This window comes from Camelus bactrianus, chromosome 21 (genome assembly GCF_048773025.1).
Source record: "Camelus bactrianus isolate YW-2024 breed Bactrian camel chromosome 21, ASM4877302v1, whole genome shotgun sequence".
Lineage (NCBI taxonomy): Eukaryota > Metazoa > Chordata > Mammalia > Artiodactyla > Camelidae > Camelus > Camelus bactrianus.
Window position 1 is genome coordinate 13,549,216 of NC_133559.1, and position 18,685 is coordinate 13,567,900.

The following is an 18,685-nucleotide window of genomic DNA, read 5'->3' on the forward strand; positions in this document are numbered from 1 at the left end:
TGTTTACCGCTGAGCTAAGAAACTATTTTTTCATTAATTTAAAATATGGGCACTTGACAATTTGCAATATATGTGAATTATCTACTTATTGAACTACACAGGATCATTTCTCTTTTTAAAACCTTAGTCCCAATTTTTTTTTACCACTGTACCTCTCCTTCAGTTCCTGGTATTAAAGAGCTGAGGTGAATATTCAGAGAAAGAAAATTCAGATTACTCTTTGCCTGGGTAAACTTGTTGCATAGGTCAATCTGCTACTCATCATCAAAACGAAATAGTAAATCTTGGGCTCAAAATACAAGATTTGGAGAATTTTTGAATCTATGTGAGATGATTATAGTTAAGGGAGCTAAGAATCAGAGAGGTTTAATTAGAAACTTACCCAAAGTCACACATCGACAAAGGTCTTTAATTGGGACATCTTTAATTATTCATCTCATAGATATTCCCTGAATGCTTGTTAAGTGCCAGGAACAAGAAGCACATTCTCTCTGATGCTCGGCTCAGAGACTGGAAGTCAAGGCATTTTACTTAAAGCTCACAGGTCCTTATAACGGAGGCCACCATTCATTTGTTCCAGTAACTCAGCCAAAGTTTCATTTATTTTGAAACTCCATTTTTAATGTGTCATATTTCCATAATAACCATCAATCTTTTCATAAGGAACCTGGTGAACAATGTTTTCCTAGAGCTCAGAGCAACTAGCAATTGTCCAGATGGGTCTCCACCATTGGCAGATATTGCAACAAATCCTAGAATTCTGTGAAGAGGAATGAAGTTGGTAGGAAGGAAGGTTAGAAGTGGGAAATCAGTTGAAGTCAAGAAATGTGGGCCAACGTTAATACCAAATTAATCTCCTTGATAACATCATAAACTGAGATTCCATACTGAGAGAAGAAAGAACGGCCCAGCACAAATGTTATCGGAAGTAGAGGAAAGCTAACATATGGGCACGGGGTGGGAGACTGAGGAGTAGAAGAGGCGAACTGGAAAGGATTACAAAATAATTTTCAGGGCAGGTCTAAACCTAGTTCCAGTCTAGGACTCTCACTTCCTCCACTTTACCTATTGTAGTTTATGCTCCCATGCTCCTGACCTCCACCTCTTGTGTCATGGAGAGAACTCATCTGCTGGTATTAAGGTATATAATTTGTCCATCCATTCAAACATATTTACCCTTTAGAAAAGATCAGTGATGAGTAATCCATAACCAAAGGAATAAATATCAAATGGTGGAATCTCAAAAGTATAGAGCACCTGTGAGAGAAAAAGGATACTGGGGGTTTTCCCCTCTCAAGTCATCTTAAACTGATTACTGCTGACCTAGGGGTTTTGCTCAGATCACCTCTGTGCTTGACCCCAAGTCTTGATGAAATATTTGATGTCCAGATTGGAATATGGGGTACAATGTGAAATTAGTGACCTGATCAAAACATGATGAATAGGTCTTGCTAAGGCCATTCTGGATTCCACAAAAAGTCTTTTCAATTCATTTTCACAAATAGCAAAGAGCAGATAATCTACCACAAAGCCGTTTTGAAATCAATACACATCTTAAGTGTGTTGTCAATTAATGGCATATTCTCTTCTGATAACTCTGTTATCTTATAATAATTGATTTTCTTGAGTAGAAACCCTGTTGAGTGTTGACTAGACTGTAAATGAAAAAGGCCTGGGGGAAACAAAAGGATGAGGGAGAATAGAGGGGAAAAGAGTTTTTACCAAAAAGAAAAAAAAAAAAAGGAGAGAAAGGGAAAAGTGGGGAAGGGGAAAAGGAGGAAAGAAAAGATTAAGTGGTAGGAACATTCATTAGGCATTAATTAGTTCCAACCCTGAGATGTGTATTTTCACATCCACTGTTTAATTTCCTCCTTACAACAACTTTGCAAAACAGTCTTCAGTATCCTCATTTTCACAAAGAAAGAAACTAAGTTCAGAGAGACTCAGCAATGCATCCAAGATGATACCACTAGTATCATTCCCGCTTGCAACTGCATGCTCCTGAAGTGAGACGCATGTTGCTAGAACGTGGTCTAAAGAGGATGCAAGTTCATATCTGCTTGACCTTGCTGCTCCGCCTTGGCGCTCAGTTGGTGCTTAAGGAAGGTGGCTCACTCTCAAATTGCCTTTTACTGCAGATGGAAATCCTTCCTGGGAAGTTGTTGAGCTGAACCCCACTGGCCACACTCCCCCACCTAGCCACCAGAACCAACCTCATTAGGAGCCTCTGTCTGGATGAATTCTTCATAAATTTTCTTTGCCTTCTCAGCCATCTTGACAGGGGACTTGATCTTCTTGTAATCCTCACAGGCCAGCCAGAACTCGAGGTTTTCCTCACTGAATTCAGACTTCAGGAAACTTTTGAAGCTGGCAAGTCCATCTAGCAAGGGAAAAAGGTATTGGAGGAAATGCATTCAATCTATCTGTATGTCTATCAATACTATCTCACTTTGTAATGCATTGTAATGCATTATTTGCTATACATGCCATTTATGTAATAACTTTACAAAAGCTAACTCATTTGCTCCTCACCACAAACTTAACAGGCAGGTGATGCTGTACCTTATTTTACAAGAAAGGTCAGAGGCTGTTACCTAACCAGATAGTAAGTGGCAGAGCTGGGATTCAGATCCAAAGAAGTCTGTGTTTGGGTGATGAAGGTTTATCTGCATATGGCATCAAGGAATACTGTGAACACTATTGCCATTCTCGATACTTAGCAATTACCAAAAAAGAAAAAAAATACATTTAAAACTTGATTTGGCAGTATAAATAATTTAATGTTGATTATCATGTATAAACTACTTAGTCTTCTTTTTCTTTCTACAGATGATTTTTAAGAAAATATTATGTTCCAGGAACTATGGTAAATAAAATTGAGATGGTTCCTGCCCTGATGAAGCTTATAGATTATGGGAGAGATATAGAAGAAAAGTGAAGAAAAACACACACACAATTATGCAACAAAATAAAACCATATGAAATATAGTATCAGAGTAACAGCAGGGTCCTGACCTCACTTTGGGTTAGGCTTAGGGAAGGCCTCCATGAGGAAGTGACAGTCAGAGACCTGGAGGAGGAGTGGGAAGGGGACGGATGGAGCTACCACATGCAGAGCAGTTACAATGCCTATCAATTATACATTAGACTTTAAAACATATTAAATTTAACGTAATTATAACTATTGTGATTCTGTGTTAAGAGTAGATAAATGTAGCTCATGTAGAAAATATTTCAGCTTATAATTTAAATATATATATATCTTTATACATTTATATACAAATATATATATGTGTATATATATATATATTTGATTTTCTTGAGTTGAAACCCTATTGAGTTTATATATGTTGAGTATATATATGAGATTCTTGGATCTGCCTTTTTTTTTTCTTTCCTACCCCTTCAGCTCTACCCTCCAAAATGGTAAAAGACAAGGTTGGGATTTAGAAAGGCACTGGAGAGGAACAGAGGACAAATCACTCTATATCTTCAATACTTTCTTCCTTGTTTTTTTAATGGAGGTACTGGGGTTTGGAACCAGGACCTCATGCATGTTAAGCATGTGCTCTACCACTGAGCTATACCCTCCCCCACCAATATTTTCTTCCTTTTAAAGCTGACTATATGTATGCATTTTAGCCCCAATTCTAACAAATGGGTATGTATTGAGAGAGAATCCATGTCCATTTACTATCTAAGGAAAGTAGATTTCTAAAGGAGGAGAGAAAATTCTAGTTTTCCACAGACAATATCACAATTACAGGCATTCATGGTGTGTCATTTGCCTCCCAGGGCAGAAGCTGGATTGACTGTCACCAGTACATCAGGGCCCACTTTTCCTCTAACTTGTTCCCCATCAGGAGATATTTCTGCAATTCATTAGTTCTACTTGGAGAACATATTTGTGTACTGAATTCATTTCCTTTGACCTAATTTCAATCTGTTTCCCTTTCCCTTGAATATTTCTCCCTACTCTTTTTTTTTTTATAGATTTTCATTCATTAGTCATTGCCTAATGCATTGATTTCATACAATTTGCACAAAATGTGATGATTAAACCGGAAATATACCATTGTCCTTTTTTCAATTTTCCTTCTATACATTTTTATTGTCTTCATGCCCCTCACATTCCCCTGCAACTATATTCAGTTCTAAAGAAACAGAATGACTAAGTCATAATCAACTTGGATTAGGGTCACCAGTGATTTCTGGATCCAAACAAGACACTGCATTTTAATCCTCTTTCCCTGTCCTTAACCTAAGAGTATTTTTTTTTTAATTGATCAACACCTAAAAATACATCAGGGAGCAATGGTAAGTATGATAAACAGTTTTCTCTAGAAACCTAGCTAGAAGAACTACTTTAAAGCCATTTGATAATCTTTACGTGGGTAAGATCAGGTGTATTTCCCACTCGCTCTCTGCCCATATTTCCGACTATATTTCCAGCACTAATTGTTATAATTCAGTGACACGGTGGTCAATGGTGTATGCTGAAAGAAGAAATAAGACCGAGTCCTCTGTCTGTCTGTCATCCTTAAAGCCTTCATTGTTTCTTAAACAAAGGGTGTCAGGAAGCCTCTGTTGAAATGGAAAAAAAAAAAAAAAAATTCCAGGCACTTTCTAGCTGCCGGGAATTGACACAGGAATGAAGTTTTACCAGTTCCCACACAATCACATCTAAGACGGCGGAGGAAGCAATAACTTCACAGAATAAGTCCGGGGCCAATTTATTCTCATTAGCCCCCGTTTCCCCACAACATGGTGAGTCAGGCCTGTAATCACCCTTTCTGAGACTTTGAAAAAGGTAGAGACCTCCCAACATTGTTATCTATGAATCACCCTCTCTGAGTCTTTGAAAAAGGTAGAAACCGCCCCCCCAAACATGTTACCTATGACCTGAGGATGCATGCCAGGATCCCTCAACAATGTTAACTTTTACCAAGTCATCTTTTCCAGGGAATGATCTTGGAAAACAACTTTCCAGTGCTCTGAGTCTATTTCCTGCGGACTGGCTTCATCGCTCCCATTGAATCCCATGATATTATTTCAAGACTTTTTATCAATGTGTGGACTTTAAAGCAAGACTCCTAAAACAGCTTTATACTCTATCAGCCTGGGAGATGTTTAAAGCTGTTCTTTCTCTTATCCGGATTTTAACAATTCTCTGGAGGAGCTTTTCCTAGGACCCGCTAACGCCACTCCCCAGATGCTTTCACCTCCTTAACTGCTCATTTTCTACTGGTCCATTCCTCAGAGATGCTCTCTGCTGAATTCCCATTACTCCTGAGGACGTCCTCTTAGATCAGAGTCAGGTCTACTCTGGGCCAAATGTCTCTGTTCTGTGAGGAACACACATGTCTTCTTTGCCCCATGCTATTCCCCTGCCCACTCCACGGCCCAGTAGAGCTCCTGGTACACAGCCCTGATAAACCCTACATTCTTCCTTCCTGAGCCTGCACAGAGCCTCAGCATAACCTCTCAACACACCTCTTCAGGCGCCCTATTCCTAGGGAGCGGGGGAAACCCACCTGATCCTCTGGTCTAGTGGAAACACTGGGTTGTGACCCACACTATGATCCCAGAGCTGGCCCTAATGAGTGAAGTCACTGTTGACATCTGTGTACAATACAGTAACAGCCCTGCTAAAGAACAAAATGAAACCACCTATAAAACCACTTTAAAAATCAAAGGAGTGTAAGGCAAACCCAAGTGAGACTGGTGGAAAGGGAAAAGACTGAGAAGCAGATCAGCACAAATCTTTTCTCCTAGGGGAGAGAGAGTGAGACATGGGTCATTGACAAGTACCATGACATAGTTTCCAGTTTCAAAGCAGGGGCTTTAGAGTCAAGATTTTCTGGAGGTGAAATCTCACACACCACGTTACTGCAGTAACTTGGGCAAGTAATCTAACCTCCCTGAGCCTCAGTGGCCACATCTGTTAAATGGGGTACTAATGGAACCTACCTGACTGGGTTGTTAGAAGGGTTAAATAACTTGCGTAAGGCTCTCACATGACACTGAACATAATAATAGCTCATGTGAACAAAAAATACTGCAAAACATCAGTAAACAAAGAATGCTGAAGCCATCAAGCCATCAGCCACTGCTGCCACCCCCCACTGAAGGCAAGCCTGCAGCCCAGCCTCTGCAGCCAATCACAATGGTGCACCTGAAGGGACTCAGAATAAGAAAAGACAGGATACTGGCCCTAGATAGCTAGGTGCTTGTCGAAGGAATGAATTCAATGAGCCCAAATGTTTGCTCCCTCCCATACATAGAAAAGCGCTAAATTCTTTAACTTGAGATGTCTGGTTTTCTCTAGTTAACAAGTAATCTTCTAATGTTCCAACTACCTGGTCTTTGTTGTAAAGCTCCTATATATCCTAGCTCCTCTGAGCAGTCCCTCAGCGCCATCTGAGAGGCTGTCATCCCGGCTCGAGTCCTCCCGCCAAATAAAACATAACTCTCAACTTTCAGGCTGTGCATTTATTTCAGTTGACACCCAATAAATGCTGATTTTCTCCATTATCATTCATATCCACTTTAAAATTAATCTTTATTCAAAACCCCACTCAAACATTGCTTCACATTCAAGGTAGTCCTTACCCAGTATTTTTCACTTGCTGTTGAGGATTTTTACTATTATGAGAGACAAGTTCACTTTCTGGGGTTTTGTCATTGTTGGAATTGTTTGCTTACATGGCTATCTTTCTCAGGAAGCTGTTAATTCTTTGAGTTCAAAGTCTGAGTTTCATTTATCTTTGCCCCTCTTTTGAAAGCATCACACGTCCTAGTTTAAATCTGGTTCAAACTGAATTAAATAAAAAACATAAAGAGAAAAATTTCCTCCCAAGCCATGAAACTAAACAGATGGGAACACAACCTGCACTCGTGGGTCCTCAGGACACCCGGTTTTCTTATTCCCTTGGCATCCTTCCAAAATTGAACAAGTGTCAAAACTGGGGAAGAAGGCCATGGGCACCCCCAAAGGTGTGTTCTGCCTCTGTCCACCCCTTGATTTTTACAAGAGATAATTCAGACTTACAGTTGTTCTCCAGGAGTTTATCCAGGGACTCACGCCACTGCAGAACCTCCTCCAGTGAGGGTCTAAATCAAGCATTAAGAAAGAAAAAGGTGACAGCCATAAAAAGGGAGTTAGCCACATACGCCAACAATGACTGGGACCTGCTTTTCTTTGAGATGCTACAACAGATAACTCATCCTCAGCACAAGGGAGTTGGAGTTTTTCCCTTCTGAACAAGTGGGCTTAATGAGCAAGGTTTGCTTTCATACAGCTATCTTGCATATTTCCACCTCTTGTTGAACCATTTGGTTGGCCCTGTCCCTTTTTAGAAGTAGAGTTTTTTGTCATGAAGCTACATCTTGATATTCTTGAATACCCCATGACCGTGCCTCTAATTGTGGTCTTTTTTTCCCAAATGCATAAAATCCAGTTGTCCCATTACAGGGATTGAACTCATGTTTCCTGGTTCACCAGGGCTGTGCTTTGATCACCCGACTTAATACAGCCAAGGGCATCTGATTCCACATCCACAGTCCAGCGCTGTGTCACCGGGGCTGATGGAAGACGCAAGGTGTGAAGCCACCTCATGCTGTGAGTGTGATCAGTGCCCATTTTAAAAAATCTGGGTGCATTTTCCTGCTCAATTCAAACAAGACAATGATATTTAAAAGATTCAATCTCTCTGAGTAGAAAAGTGGTTAGACCTCGTGCATATGATCTGGTTGCTGATTCGAAAGGAGAAGGTAACAGTCAACACATAATTTCTCCTTAGGCTGTTTTTGCTTTAATGTTTATATATGGAAAAACCCTGCTGCGTTTTCATTTTAACCACCAATTTTTGTCTCGCGGCAGGAGTGTGTCAAGTCGGGCTGGTGCTGTCTGGGAAAAATGGCTGACTCTGCTCTCCCGGGGCTCACCCTGCTCTGACTCTTGTGTGATGATGTGAGTTCTTCGCCGTCAAATCAAAACAGACTAACAAGGCATTTACTAGAACAGTAAGGCCAATGAAGGTGCTTTTCCTAAATTGGAATTTCCTTAGCACTTAACTTGTTCATCTACTGTTCAGACAACCCAGGAAAACTCCTGCTTCTGGTTTTTAAAAGATAATGTCTAAGAATTTTAATTATTTAGATTAGCAGTGAGATTGATAATTGCTGATTCGACTTCTGACTTTGCTCTCCAGGGGCAGATTCAGCCTTACTTCATTTGTGTACAGAGTCCAAGATGGTAGTAGTTTTTTGGTTTTTTTTTTTGCTAAAGTACTGTGAATAATTCCTTTGTTTCTTTATTCCTCATGACAGAACATATCCAGACTTTGAGTCTTAATTATATGATTTTTCATAAAGTTTTATGTTTTTACCATTTGAAGGTTAAAACATGCCAAAAATGAGAGTAACAAACCTAGCGAAAAAAATGGTATCAAGTGATTTCATTTTCCTGGCTAGAGATAAAAGTATCCTTGATCAAAAACTCAACACTAATTCCTTGAAAATTTTTTTTTAGTTTCTAAACAAAATTTTATGTAGAAGCAACCATTTTACAAGCACATTTGGAAATTTATTTTTAATGCATGAACTACATTCTCTCTTCCCGTTTTCTTCTCATTAGTATAAAGCATCAGGAGGAGAGGTGACATGAAGAAGGGGTTACAGGGATGTCCTTGTATTTTCCTACCTGATTTTATTTCTAACCAGGAAAGCAGCTATCTTTTAGAGGTCAGTAACTCCTTTTGGCTCTTCTATATTGCCCCATGCTGAGACCTTTTCCTATGTATATATTATTTTGTACCAACATTTTCAGCACACAGCTTTACACATCTTAATTTCTTCACTACAGTAGGTTCAATGTTTTGCAGATGACACCCACCAAGTCTTTACTGATTGTTGACAGAAACAACAAGACATTCAACAACTGGACAAAGGAAACAAAGCAAGGGGAAGACTGAATCTCTCTCCGATTTTATAAAGATTCTCATAAAATGAAATCACCTTACTGGCCACATTTCCTCTGGTTAGTGCAGAGGGACACAGGAAGAAGAAATGACAGGAGCAGGTGCACCCAGCTTAAGCGTGTTACCAGATGCAGTTTGCCCCAAATGGTCTTGTTAGAACCAGGCTAATGGACAGTATGAGCAGCACATCACAGCCGAGATTAAATTCCCGCAAAGGACATAGGCAGAGCCCGCTTGGGGGTAATGTTAGTCCAAATTGATTCAAGGACGCAGTCAAGCAGGACACATCCCCCACAACACGAAGCCCAGCATTCTGATTACAAGCCTAGGAAGTGCCACAGGTTCATCCTGTCCTGATTCTTAGAATTTGCCATTAAGTCTGACTTCTTTGAAACAAGAGAGATGCAGATCTAAATGACCAATACGTATCCTGGTTTGCAAGGTCATTGCTGACCACAGAGAGCGGGCACGGGGTTTCTGTGTGAGGGTGTGGAGAAAGGGAGGGAGCCAGTCCAAATGAAAGGCAAAATAAACATGCATAGAGATGATTAAATGTGTGTTTTACAACGGTCACTGTACGAGCCCCCTGCTCCAGGGAGTGACAATCTCAGCTGGAAGTGCTCTCTCCCTTTACTGTTCTCTCACCACACCTACTTGTTGAATTTCTTACATGGCGGTGATGCACTCACTGCCTAGAGGTAATAAGAGCTTGTCAGTCACGGAGAACTTTCCCCATTCCACCCTGTCCAGTGGCGCATTCCCTGAAGCCTGGATCCACCCCGAAATGTGCATGTCAGACTAATATGTGAATTAATAATGGTTCAGTTTGTCCAGAGTTAGTCAGTTGATGAAAGCCACAAATAACCCAAAACGTAGAGTACAAAAATGTTAGCACCGTGAATCAGAACTACCACTATAAGCAACTCTGGCACCTGCTAGCTGTAACCACGGGAAAGTGTGACAGCATCAGTGGTTTTCTCCTTTATTTTCTTTCTTCTTCTTTTTTTTTAATTACACACTCCCTGGCAAATATTTAAACTCTTGATAATGTTCTCACATGGTCTTGCTCTTCACAAGGAAAGTGAAATCCAATTTATTTAATGCACTTGAGTGCCTGCTCAGGTCCCTCTTCCTCTCCTGCAGTGCATCTGCTCATGGCCAGACTCAAGTCCATGGACATTTATTGAGCCCTCATCCCACGGCCAACGGCGACCTGGGCACCATCGATGGAGATGCAGACAAACACACCTGCCGCTTTTCAATGTCTATCTGTGGGCCAGTCATTGTGCATCCACCTTTCCTCCTCACAGCAAGGCTCGCTCTGCAGTTTACCAGGTCAGAGTGCATGTAGGACAGCCCTACGTAACAGCCCTCCCTGCGCACAGGCTAAGGACGGTTTATGCATGGAGGTCATTCCAGAGTTACAACGTGGCAAAACAACAACAAAAATGTAGTTAAACATTAGTGACATCAACAGGGAGAAAAGAAACTATTAAAAATGTCTACATCAGCTCCTGAGCATTTTGCAATCGATTATATTATAACCTGTGATAATGCTTATTACTAAATCTATGCAGTTTTATAACATGTTTATTGTTCATTATGGAGACCTACAGTAGGGCCTTAGAGAATGCTCACATACAGAGGGTGGGCAAAAGCGGGAGCCCTTAGAGAGAGAAGGCAGGGGGAGGATTCAAGGTTAGAAGTTAAAGAAGAAAGTTTTAAGGAGACCAACTGGTGAGCCGAGTCCAAAGCTGCCCATGAGTCAGGCGTGAGCCCTTAGCGATAGTTTCAGTGAGGGAGTAAGGTTTCAACCTGATGAAAGGAATTAAAGAAGAAACTGAAAGCAGCTACTTTCCATTTCTAGAGGTAACCAATGAAAGCAAGAGGAAAAAACAGGAGTAGATGGGGTGAGGGGCTGGGAGGATGTTTTTCATAGTGGAACATGGATAATTATTTGTTCCTAAGGAAAGAGTCCAGAGGGGAAACGAGCAATTAAGAACACTAAAATGGTCACAGAAGCTGGCTTTGGGCAGCCGGGATAGAGGCAACTTTTTCCTACTTTTTTTATTGGTTCATTTTTCTTCTAAAGAGAAGAATAAAAATATATTTTTAAAGTAGAAGATGCTTTTCTTTTTAAAGGGGGATTCTTTTTTTTTTTTTTTTTTTAAAGATGAGAGGAGTTAAAAATACCTTTAGCTTGGGGAAGGTCTGTTTTCTCCTCTGAGGTTTATTTCCTTGTCCTTGAGAAGGATGTGGGTAAAAAATACAGAGGAACTTTAATGTGGGGAGAAGAGAGATCAATTGAGCTCATGCAGAACACAGTCTTCTAGTTAAAAGGCATGGAAATTTGCCAATTATGAAGAGGTGAGATGGGGTTGAGGGGTGTGGAAAAGGATGGGAAACCTTTATGGTGATCACTGTTAAAAATGTAGTAGGGACACAAATATTCTCTAGGGATAAGATTTTTTTCCAAAACAATTCAAAGTTGGGGAAGCGGAAAGGGGATGGAAGACAAGAGTAGAAAATAATCTAATAAATGTCAGCCCCAGCTTTTCTTCCAAAACTACTTCTCTCTGAATCCCTGTTAAGCCAAATAGTTCTAGTGTCTGGGTGCGATATTAAAGCAGAGAATCAAAGCAGGAAATGTAGCACTATGTTTATTCTTTTAAGTTAATTCCAACAGAGCAGTAACCGCCACGCTGTTTATTTCAAAATAAATAAACTTTTTGATCTTTTGCTTTAATGAAATGTGGTTCCTATTCCCGACCAGTGCCTGGTGTCCGCCGCTCCACAGTGAATTAGCTTCCCTTTTCTCAATGCAGAAAACTCAATTATGTCTCACTTCCGGTGTGGGTTCACTTTGAAGTAATAAAAGGAGGAGAATGAACATATCCACTTAGGTTGATGAAAAAAGATTTAAAAGGAATAGTCCGTCTCTCTATCTCCCAACTAACCCGGCTGTATTAATATGAAGGTCATTTGGAGAAAAAGATCAGCCAACTGATACAAACGTTAGATTTAAAAAGAAATGGAGGTTAAAAGGGATTCCTGTCTTTTTAACCACACTTCTGTGATCTCCTCAAAGCCTTAAGGTAGCAGAGTGAAGGAGTCTGAGCACATTTGGCTTTTTGTCTTCCCACTTTCTCGTCTTGATTTTTAGGAGTGTCTCTGTTTTAAAGGGGAAGGTCGGGTGTATTTGTCTAGGCTGTGACACAGGGACGCAGTGACAGGCTGTGTAGGAAGCAGAGCGATGGTAAACACTGTGAACGCTATGAGTAGTGTCATTAAGTTAATCAGTGCAAAATTGTGGGCTGGATTTACTGCCATAACATCTCGATCTTTGGAATTACAGCTTCCCCACAGCCTACGTGGATAGAAGGGTGTGGGGGAAACGCGAGAGGGGACTGTCAGGAATAGCAACGTATGGATCGGGGGGAAAAAGTGCTTGATGTGCATTAAGTAGAAGCATCTTGTCAAGTATTCACTTCTCCTTCAAGGACCAGCCTTCTGTTCCTCTGCTGACCCCTGAAGGGACAGTATCTTGGAGAAGAAACTATCAGCTGTGAACTTTCTGCCTTGATCCGAGCCATTTCTTGAGGGAAATGCTCCCACTTGTTTCTCCCTGCTGAGGAAGCAGCCTTGGATACTTTCTTCTCAGGTGGGCATCCAGGGATCACAATGGTTACCTGGCCCAAGGGCAGCAAGTGAACAGGTATTTTCCACCGCACTTCTGTAGCGTAAATGACGGATGAAATGGATGGTACCATTTTATAAGATATGGTCTGTCTCTCCAAGCATATCACAAGGGCCCTATATTTTGTAAGTATCCTGCCAGTAAACAATATTTTGCTCCATATACAGGAGAGTTAAAAAAAAATCCTATGTACAGAGCAACTCCCTGAGGACGCTTATGATCTTCAATGAGTAACTGAAGGGGGAGGGCGTCTGTGCCCTTTAAAAATAGCCATCCTCTAGGGGAGAAGGGTGGAATCCGCAATGATGACTCACCTCTGGGGCCTGGCTGGCTTCTCCGGCTTCTCGCTGTTGTACGGAATGACAAGGTCAACAGCAGACTCTGGCTTCTGGAGGAGAATCCCCAACTTGAGCTTGATCTCCTTGGCCCTGCAGGAGGAGGTGTAAGGAGAAACAAGACCACTCCATGAGCATAAAGATCCAAGAAAGAGATTTTCTTTCTGTGTCAGAGAAAGAAAAATGAACAAAACTCCATTTCACGGTCGTGGCAGAAAGAAAACTAATGTAGAAATTGCGACACGTGAGCTCTAACAGCAGTTGTCAAGTTTTCCTTCTGTCCCTGGCTCATAGGCAGTACCTCATTTTAATCCTAATTGTTATTTTGTGTGCATTCTTTCACATTATATATGGGGAATTCTATCATATTATTCCCATTTTACAAATGAAGAATTTAATGATAGAAAACTCAAGTAACTGACTTAAGATAACCGGGCCAGTATGTGACGGACATGGGACCAGACCCCCAGGCTGCCTGACTTGCGTTCACAGGTGGAACTCACTGCATTGTCTGCCAGTCTTCTGAGGGCTCTGCTCCCAGCTCTGCCATTAATTCGATGTGATATTTGAAAAAGTGATCATGTTTTATTGGCAGACCTCAGTTTCTTCATCTATAAACTGACAGGGCTAACCTAGATGTTTTCTTCAGTCATTTCCAGCTATAAAATTGATGGTTGCTTTTCTATAAAATGTTCTTCTTTTGGATGGATTTGATTTTTTTTCCAACCCCTTGCCCACTGTTCCACAATGGCTGTTGTAGTATCTTACAAGCAGTAAGCCTTCCATAGATGCATATTAATTACCAATGGACTGGTTATAGCAGCATTATGCTACTCCTTTCTGTCTTCAACATTTTAGTGAATAGATGTGGTCAGAATTCCGGGCACTCCTCCATCCTAGGGTGCAACTGTTTTCAGATTTGAAAACTAATCTGCTAAGTTACCCATTATTTTATCACGAGTCTGAACTCAAAAAGCACCAAGCCAATCCTAAACATTAATCCACAAGACAAGCCACTGTATCCTGGCAGATCCAGAAAGCTGACCTTTCACTGTCACTCTGGTACTTTACACGTGCTTTTGAGATAGGATTTATCATACTGTGTTATGGTTATTGATTTATGTGTCTGTTTTCCAAACTGGATATAAGATCTCTTTGCAGGTAAGAATTGAGTCTTAAATACCTTTTAACTCCTATGCATAGCACAAGGCTTGGCAGCATAGTCAACATTCAAAAATATTTGCCAGAGTGAACTAAAAATATCTTAATTTTTGTTCCTCACGCAGCTGCTAACATTCATCTCCCAGTCAATGCTGATCAAAGCCAAAGTTTTCAAGAACTGTGATAGGATCCATGTTGTGGCCAGATAGGGTTCTGCCACCGTAAACACACTTTCCTCATCCGTTCACACGAGACAGTGATGAGACAATTTAAATACATAAAATGCATAAGATTAGCAATTATGGGTATTAAAGAGAAAAGTTAAGGAAATATATTGTATAACTTTAAAAGTAAGTGTTGAACTGTGTCATAGGTACGTATGATGAGGGTGATTTTTGAAACTATGACTTAGAATTAGTCAATGTCTCTTCCTTTTCATTTCTTCCCTCTTCTGTTCCTTTTTTTCTCCAGATAAAGCCAACTCAGCTACCACGCTACAGGAGAGCAAATGCAGCTGAGCACAACGTTATGGTTGGCACTGAGACTGTTCTACTGAGGGAACTTATACAAACCATGAGAACAAGAGTACGTGTCACTTTGACTCCAGGCTCCTCAAGATGCTTAAACTATCTAACATTTAGGGCTTTTTGCCCAGAAATTGAGACTGATAAAATAGTACATCCTCACAGAACTTGTTGTGATGATGAGATGTGCTCACGCATGTGAGTCACTTCGAACAGCATTTGCCGTATCACACCACTTCTTCAAAGTCAGTTCTAACTGCATGGTCATTTTTCCCAGCCGAATTCAAGCTGAGTTCCCTTGCTTGGAGTACCATATTAAAACATCCAGAAATTTCTCACATGTTGCTAAGAATTCAAACACCCACCGCCTCCTATATTCTACCTCTGAAGACGGGAATTACCGATTTTATATTTATCTGAAGGATGCAGAAAACAACATGGGGGTGCAGAGGGAGGGATGCAGGCAATACGTGTAGTCACCCTCTGCTGGCTAGGGTGCAGTGCTGCAGCCAGAAACACCAGGGCGATCTTTTCCACCAGGACACCCAGGCCTTGAAGAACTTCATCCCTAATACCTCTCCTAGCTCCATATGCCCCGCACCTCCTTCCTATAAGGGGAAGGCATGAAGCAACTGTCTGAGTTTCAACCTTGACCCAATAGTTCACTCAGCAATATTTAGATAAAGATGATCTGTTTTATGAATGTTTCTCTATGCTTGTATTTTCAGTTGATTCTTTAGATTTTTGTTTTGCCTTTTTCTCCCCCTCTCAAGTTCTGTTTCTTTATCCTTTTACTCTTTTGCTCCATTTGAGCCACTTGCTTTTATAAAAAGGCAGAGAGATATTTGTAATTGATTCCTAAGGAAAGAGCAAGTTGGACATGAAGAAGCCATTTGAATGAAGGGGTTGAGCATTTTTAAACTTCATTTATTCGTTACTACTTTCCTCCTCGGTCACGTTTACTGTGTCGTTAGTGCACAGTAAACACACCACACACTCACAGGGTTTGGTCCTTGCCTGCAAGGTGCTTATACCCTCAAACTTGCAAACAATCACAAGCAGCTGCTCAAGAAGACGATGCCCAGAGAGCAACAGAGCACTGGTGGAGGACCCCGGTGTCCAAAAGGGTGAGTCAGGGGGCTTCTCAGAAGAGGCAAGGGTGGAACAGCTTTTAGCCAAATGGACAGGAAAAGGATGGGATTTCTAAGTAGAAAGAGAAGAACGTGCATATTGCTTGAAGGGACGTGGAAGTGGTTCTGTGCAGCCTGAGCGTAAAGTGTGATTAAGGGGTGCAGAAAGCCGTGTTGCATGAAGCCTGCTCACTCTGCCTCCCCTTCCTGAGGGAGGGACGGATGATGGAGGAACCTCTGAGCTGTACACAGCCTTCAGCAAAATTGGTATGAAAACAAAAATGAGGTGAAACTATTGAAAGATGCCTTCAAAGACTCTCTATGTGAAAAGGTGGCATCTTAGCTGACAAGCTCAATCTGTTTCCCAGTTTTCTTTTGCTAACTTTTATAGGATGCATTTTCCCATAAAAATGGTGTCTCTAAATTCTGATTAAATTCTCAAAAAGACATCCCACAAAAGCCTTTTCAAACCAGAATAAATCAGAACCCTAGTATAATTTTATCTGTATCACTATTTAAGTTGTTTTTCTGTGAGATCATCTAGAAATCAGCTACTATTTATAAAATTGCCTATAGAAAATCGTATTCCACTTCCTCAGGGTAGAGCAGCATACCAGAACTTCACGTTACTCTTCTCCTCATGTTTGCCCTGGGGATGGAAGGGAGAAAGGAAAAGCAGTGCTTTGGAAAATACTTCTTTCTATGGTTTAGCATAGGTTCAAATTATAGGACATTAAAATGTTATGGTACATAAGTCAGGAAGTCCATTTGGTTGAATTAGGAGTTTGAGAGAACACAGAGAATGAATAAGATTACTGTCTCCCTTCTTATAAGATAGTAAAAGTCTAAAAGCTGAAGAGTTGACTGATGCTGAAGTCCCAACCACTTGAAACGTTTTACTCATTTTGTAGTAATAAACAGTGTTACTACGTTTGTTTTTCTCTTTCAGAGTTACTGGAATGCTGCTTCATTCCCCGTCTCTGCTTCCTCTGCATCATAGCAACACATGCAATTGTGGGAATGAAAACAAACAAATGGAAAACCAAATAAAACAAAAGCTCAAACCTACCATTTTATTTTTCCCGTTAAAAAGTAGATTTGAATGTATCTGACATTCATTTATGTCAAAAACAATTCCACCCAGATAATAAAACTTCCTAATGTGTTTATGATTTCAGCTCAGTCCCTGGCTCTATTTGACCGCCCACCAGGCAGTTTTCCTGGTTACATTACATTAATGCTTGTTAACAAGAAGTGATCCTTATCTCTTCTCAGCTCACCCCCAACCTTGTCATCCTTTGGTTTTACAAAGAAAAACTTGTTTTGAAATAAAATCATTGGAAATGCCTCGGTGAAATTTTAATTAAGGGTTCAGAGGAAGATAATCCTTTCACTGGATGACTCACATTAGTGATTTCAAACTGAAAAGAGTTTGAATAATTATAGGGCTGTACAATTTTAAATCTGTGCCCTGTGTGGGCATACTTTCAAACAGCTCTGGGCCATCTCGGTCCTTCCGGCTAATGGGTGAATTGAGTGAAAGTTATTACCTTAAGACAAACAAGTGTGGAAAACAGTTCAAGCAATCACTAAAACAAAAACAGAGCAGAATTTTTAAAAATACAATTATATTTAAGTAAAATTTATCCATAACCAACTACGGATAAAGTCCTTTCAATAAAGATTTACTATATAAGTTGATGAATCAATAAATGAACGAATGAATTGAATTTCTAGGTTATAGTAAAACTGCACTTTGGAGTGGTTGGGTGAGATATTGGGGTGAGGCACAAAATAAGTCATTGAGGACTAGGATGTCTCTGATGTAGCTAACTGGGAAGAAGGGAAGCCACTGAATGATTGCAAGGAGTCCAACTGAATTCTCTGTCTGTCTGTCAGAGAGGTTGGAAACAGACAAGAGGGAGCTCAAACTGAGTATGCTCATTCTGCCTCACCGCAGATAGGACACGTTCTGATGAGAAGAGGCAGGGAGGGTAATTACAACCACTAACAGTCTGATCGGAATCCATTATGAGATCAAGATTTATCAGGACTCAGTTAAAAGAAATAGAAGTAGCCCCGAGGCGAAGGCCAGTCCTGTGGTTGGACATGTGTCGGGGACAGTCAAGAAGAAATACAAGATTGAGCAATGTTGGGAAGTAAAGGACAGGGGTTTTACAACACATTTCCAAAAGAGATATTCCAGCATGTCCCATGTCAAGGACAATCCAACTTAAATTCATTCCAACTGAAATCTGTGTTGCAGACGCCCCCTGCTGACTGTGGGAAGGAGTGAGCATCAGGCTGCTGCTTTCTGAAGAAACATCACAAAGCTTGTCTCCACAGGAGTAAAAAGGACATGCCCTCTGTTGGCCTCTAAAAATGTAATAAATACCCATTAAAGATAAATAAACGTTTATAAAACACTTAGCAGTGAGACCCAGCAGCTGGAGTGTACAGGCAGCTGGATCTGAACAGCAAAGGAAGAAAAGAGCGCCTCTGAGTTCTTGCCTGTGGCTGAGATCAGAGTCACGTGGACAGAACCCCAGCAGAGGCTGAGGAAGGAAGGGAGCCCAGAGGGTGTGTGTTCACTGTGCTGGACCCATTGAGGGCAGTTGATTTGGTTGAAGCCTGGAAAAGCCTTCTTGTTGGCTGCTCATTTAAAACTTGAGATCAGTGGAGTCTGTTACTGATACATGGATCATGAGAGATTGGGGTTTATAATTGATCTTGAAAACCCTTAGTGGAATATAAGAAAATTCAGTGGAAAAATCAGGTCAGTTCTAGAACTGAAATTCTCACCTCCCCAGGATCCCCCAAACATGGTTCCTTAAAATCAAGATTCATTCTCAAGTGT

The 18,685-nt window shown here is 40.8% G+C and overlaps 1 protein-coding gene across 1 annotated transcript in view; it reads right to left on the reverse strand.

The window, feature by feature from the left end:
- The window catches only part of RGS5 (regulator of G protein signaling 5), a 43,473-nt gene that overhangs the window by 6,843 nt on the left and 17,945 nt on the right, over positions 1 to 18,685 (reverse strand). The window contains exons 2-4 of the mRNA XM_010953789.3: positions 12,993 to 13,106; positions 7,052 to 7,113; positions 2,214 to 2,380 (exon numbers count right to left, since the gene is read on the reverse strand). Of these exons, the coding sequence (XP_010952091.1) occupies positions 2,214 to 2,380; positions 7,052 to 7,113; positions 12,993 to 13,106 (343 nt within the window). The remainder of the gene's footprint in view (positions 1 to 2,213; positions 2,381 to 7,051; positions 7,114 to 12,992; positions 13,107 to 18,685) is intronic.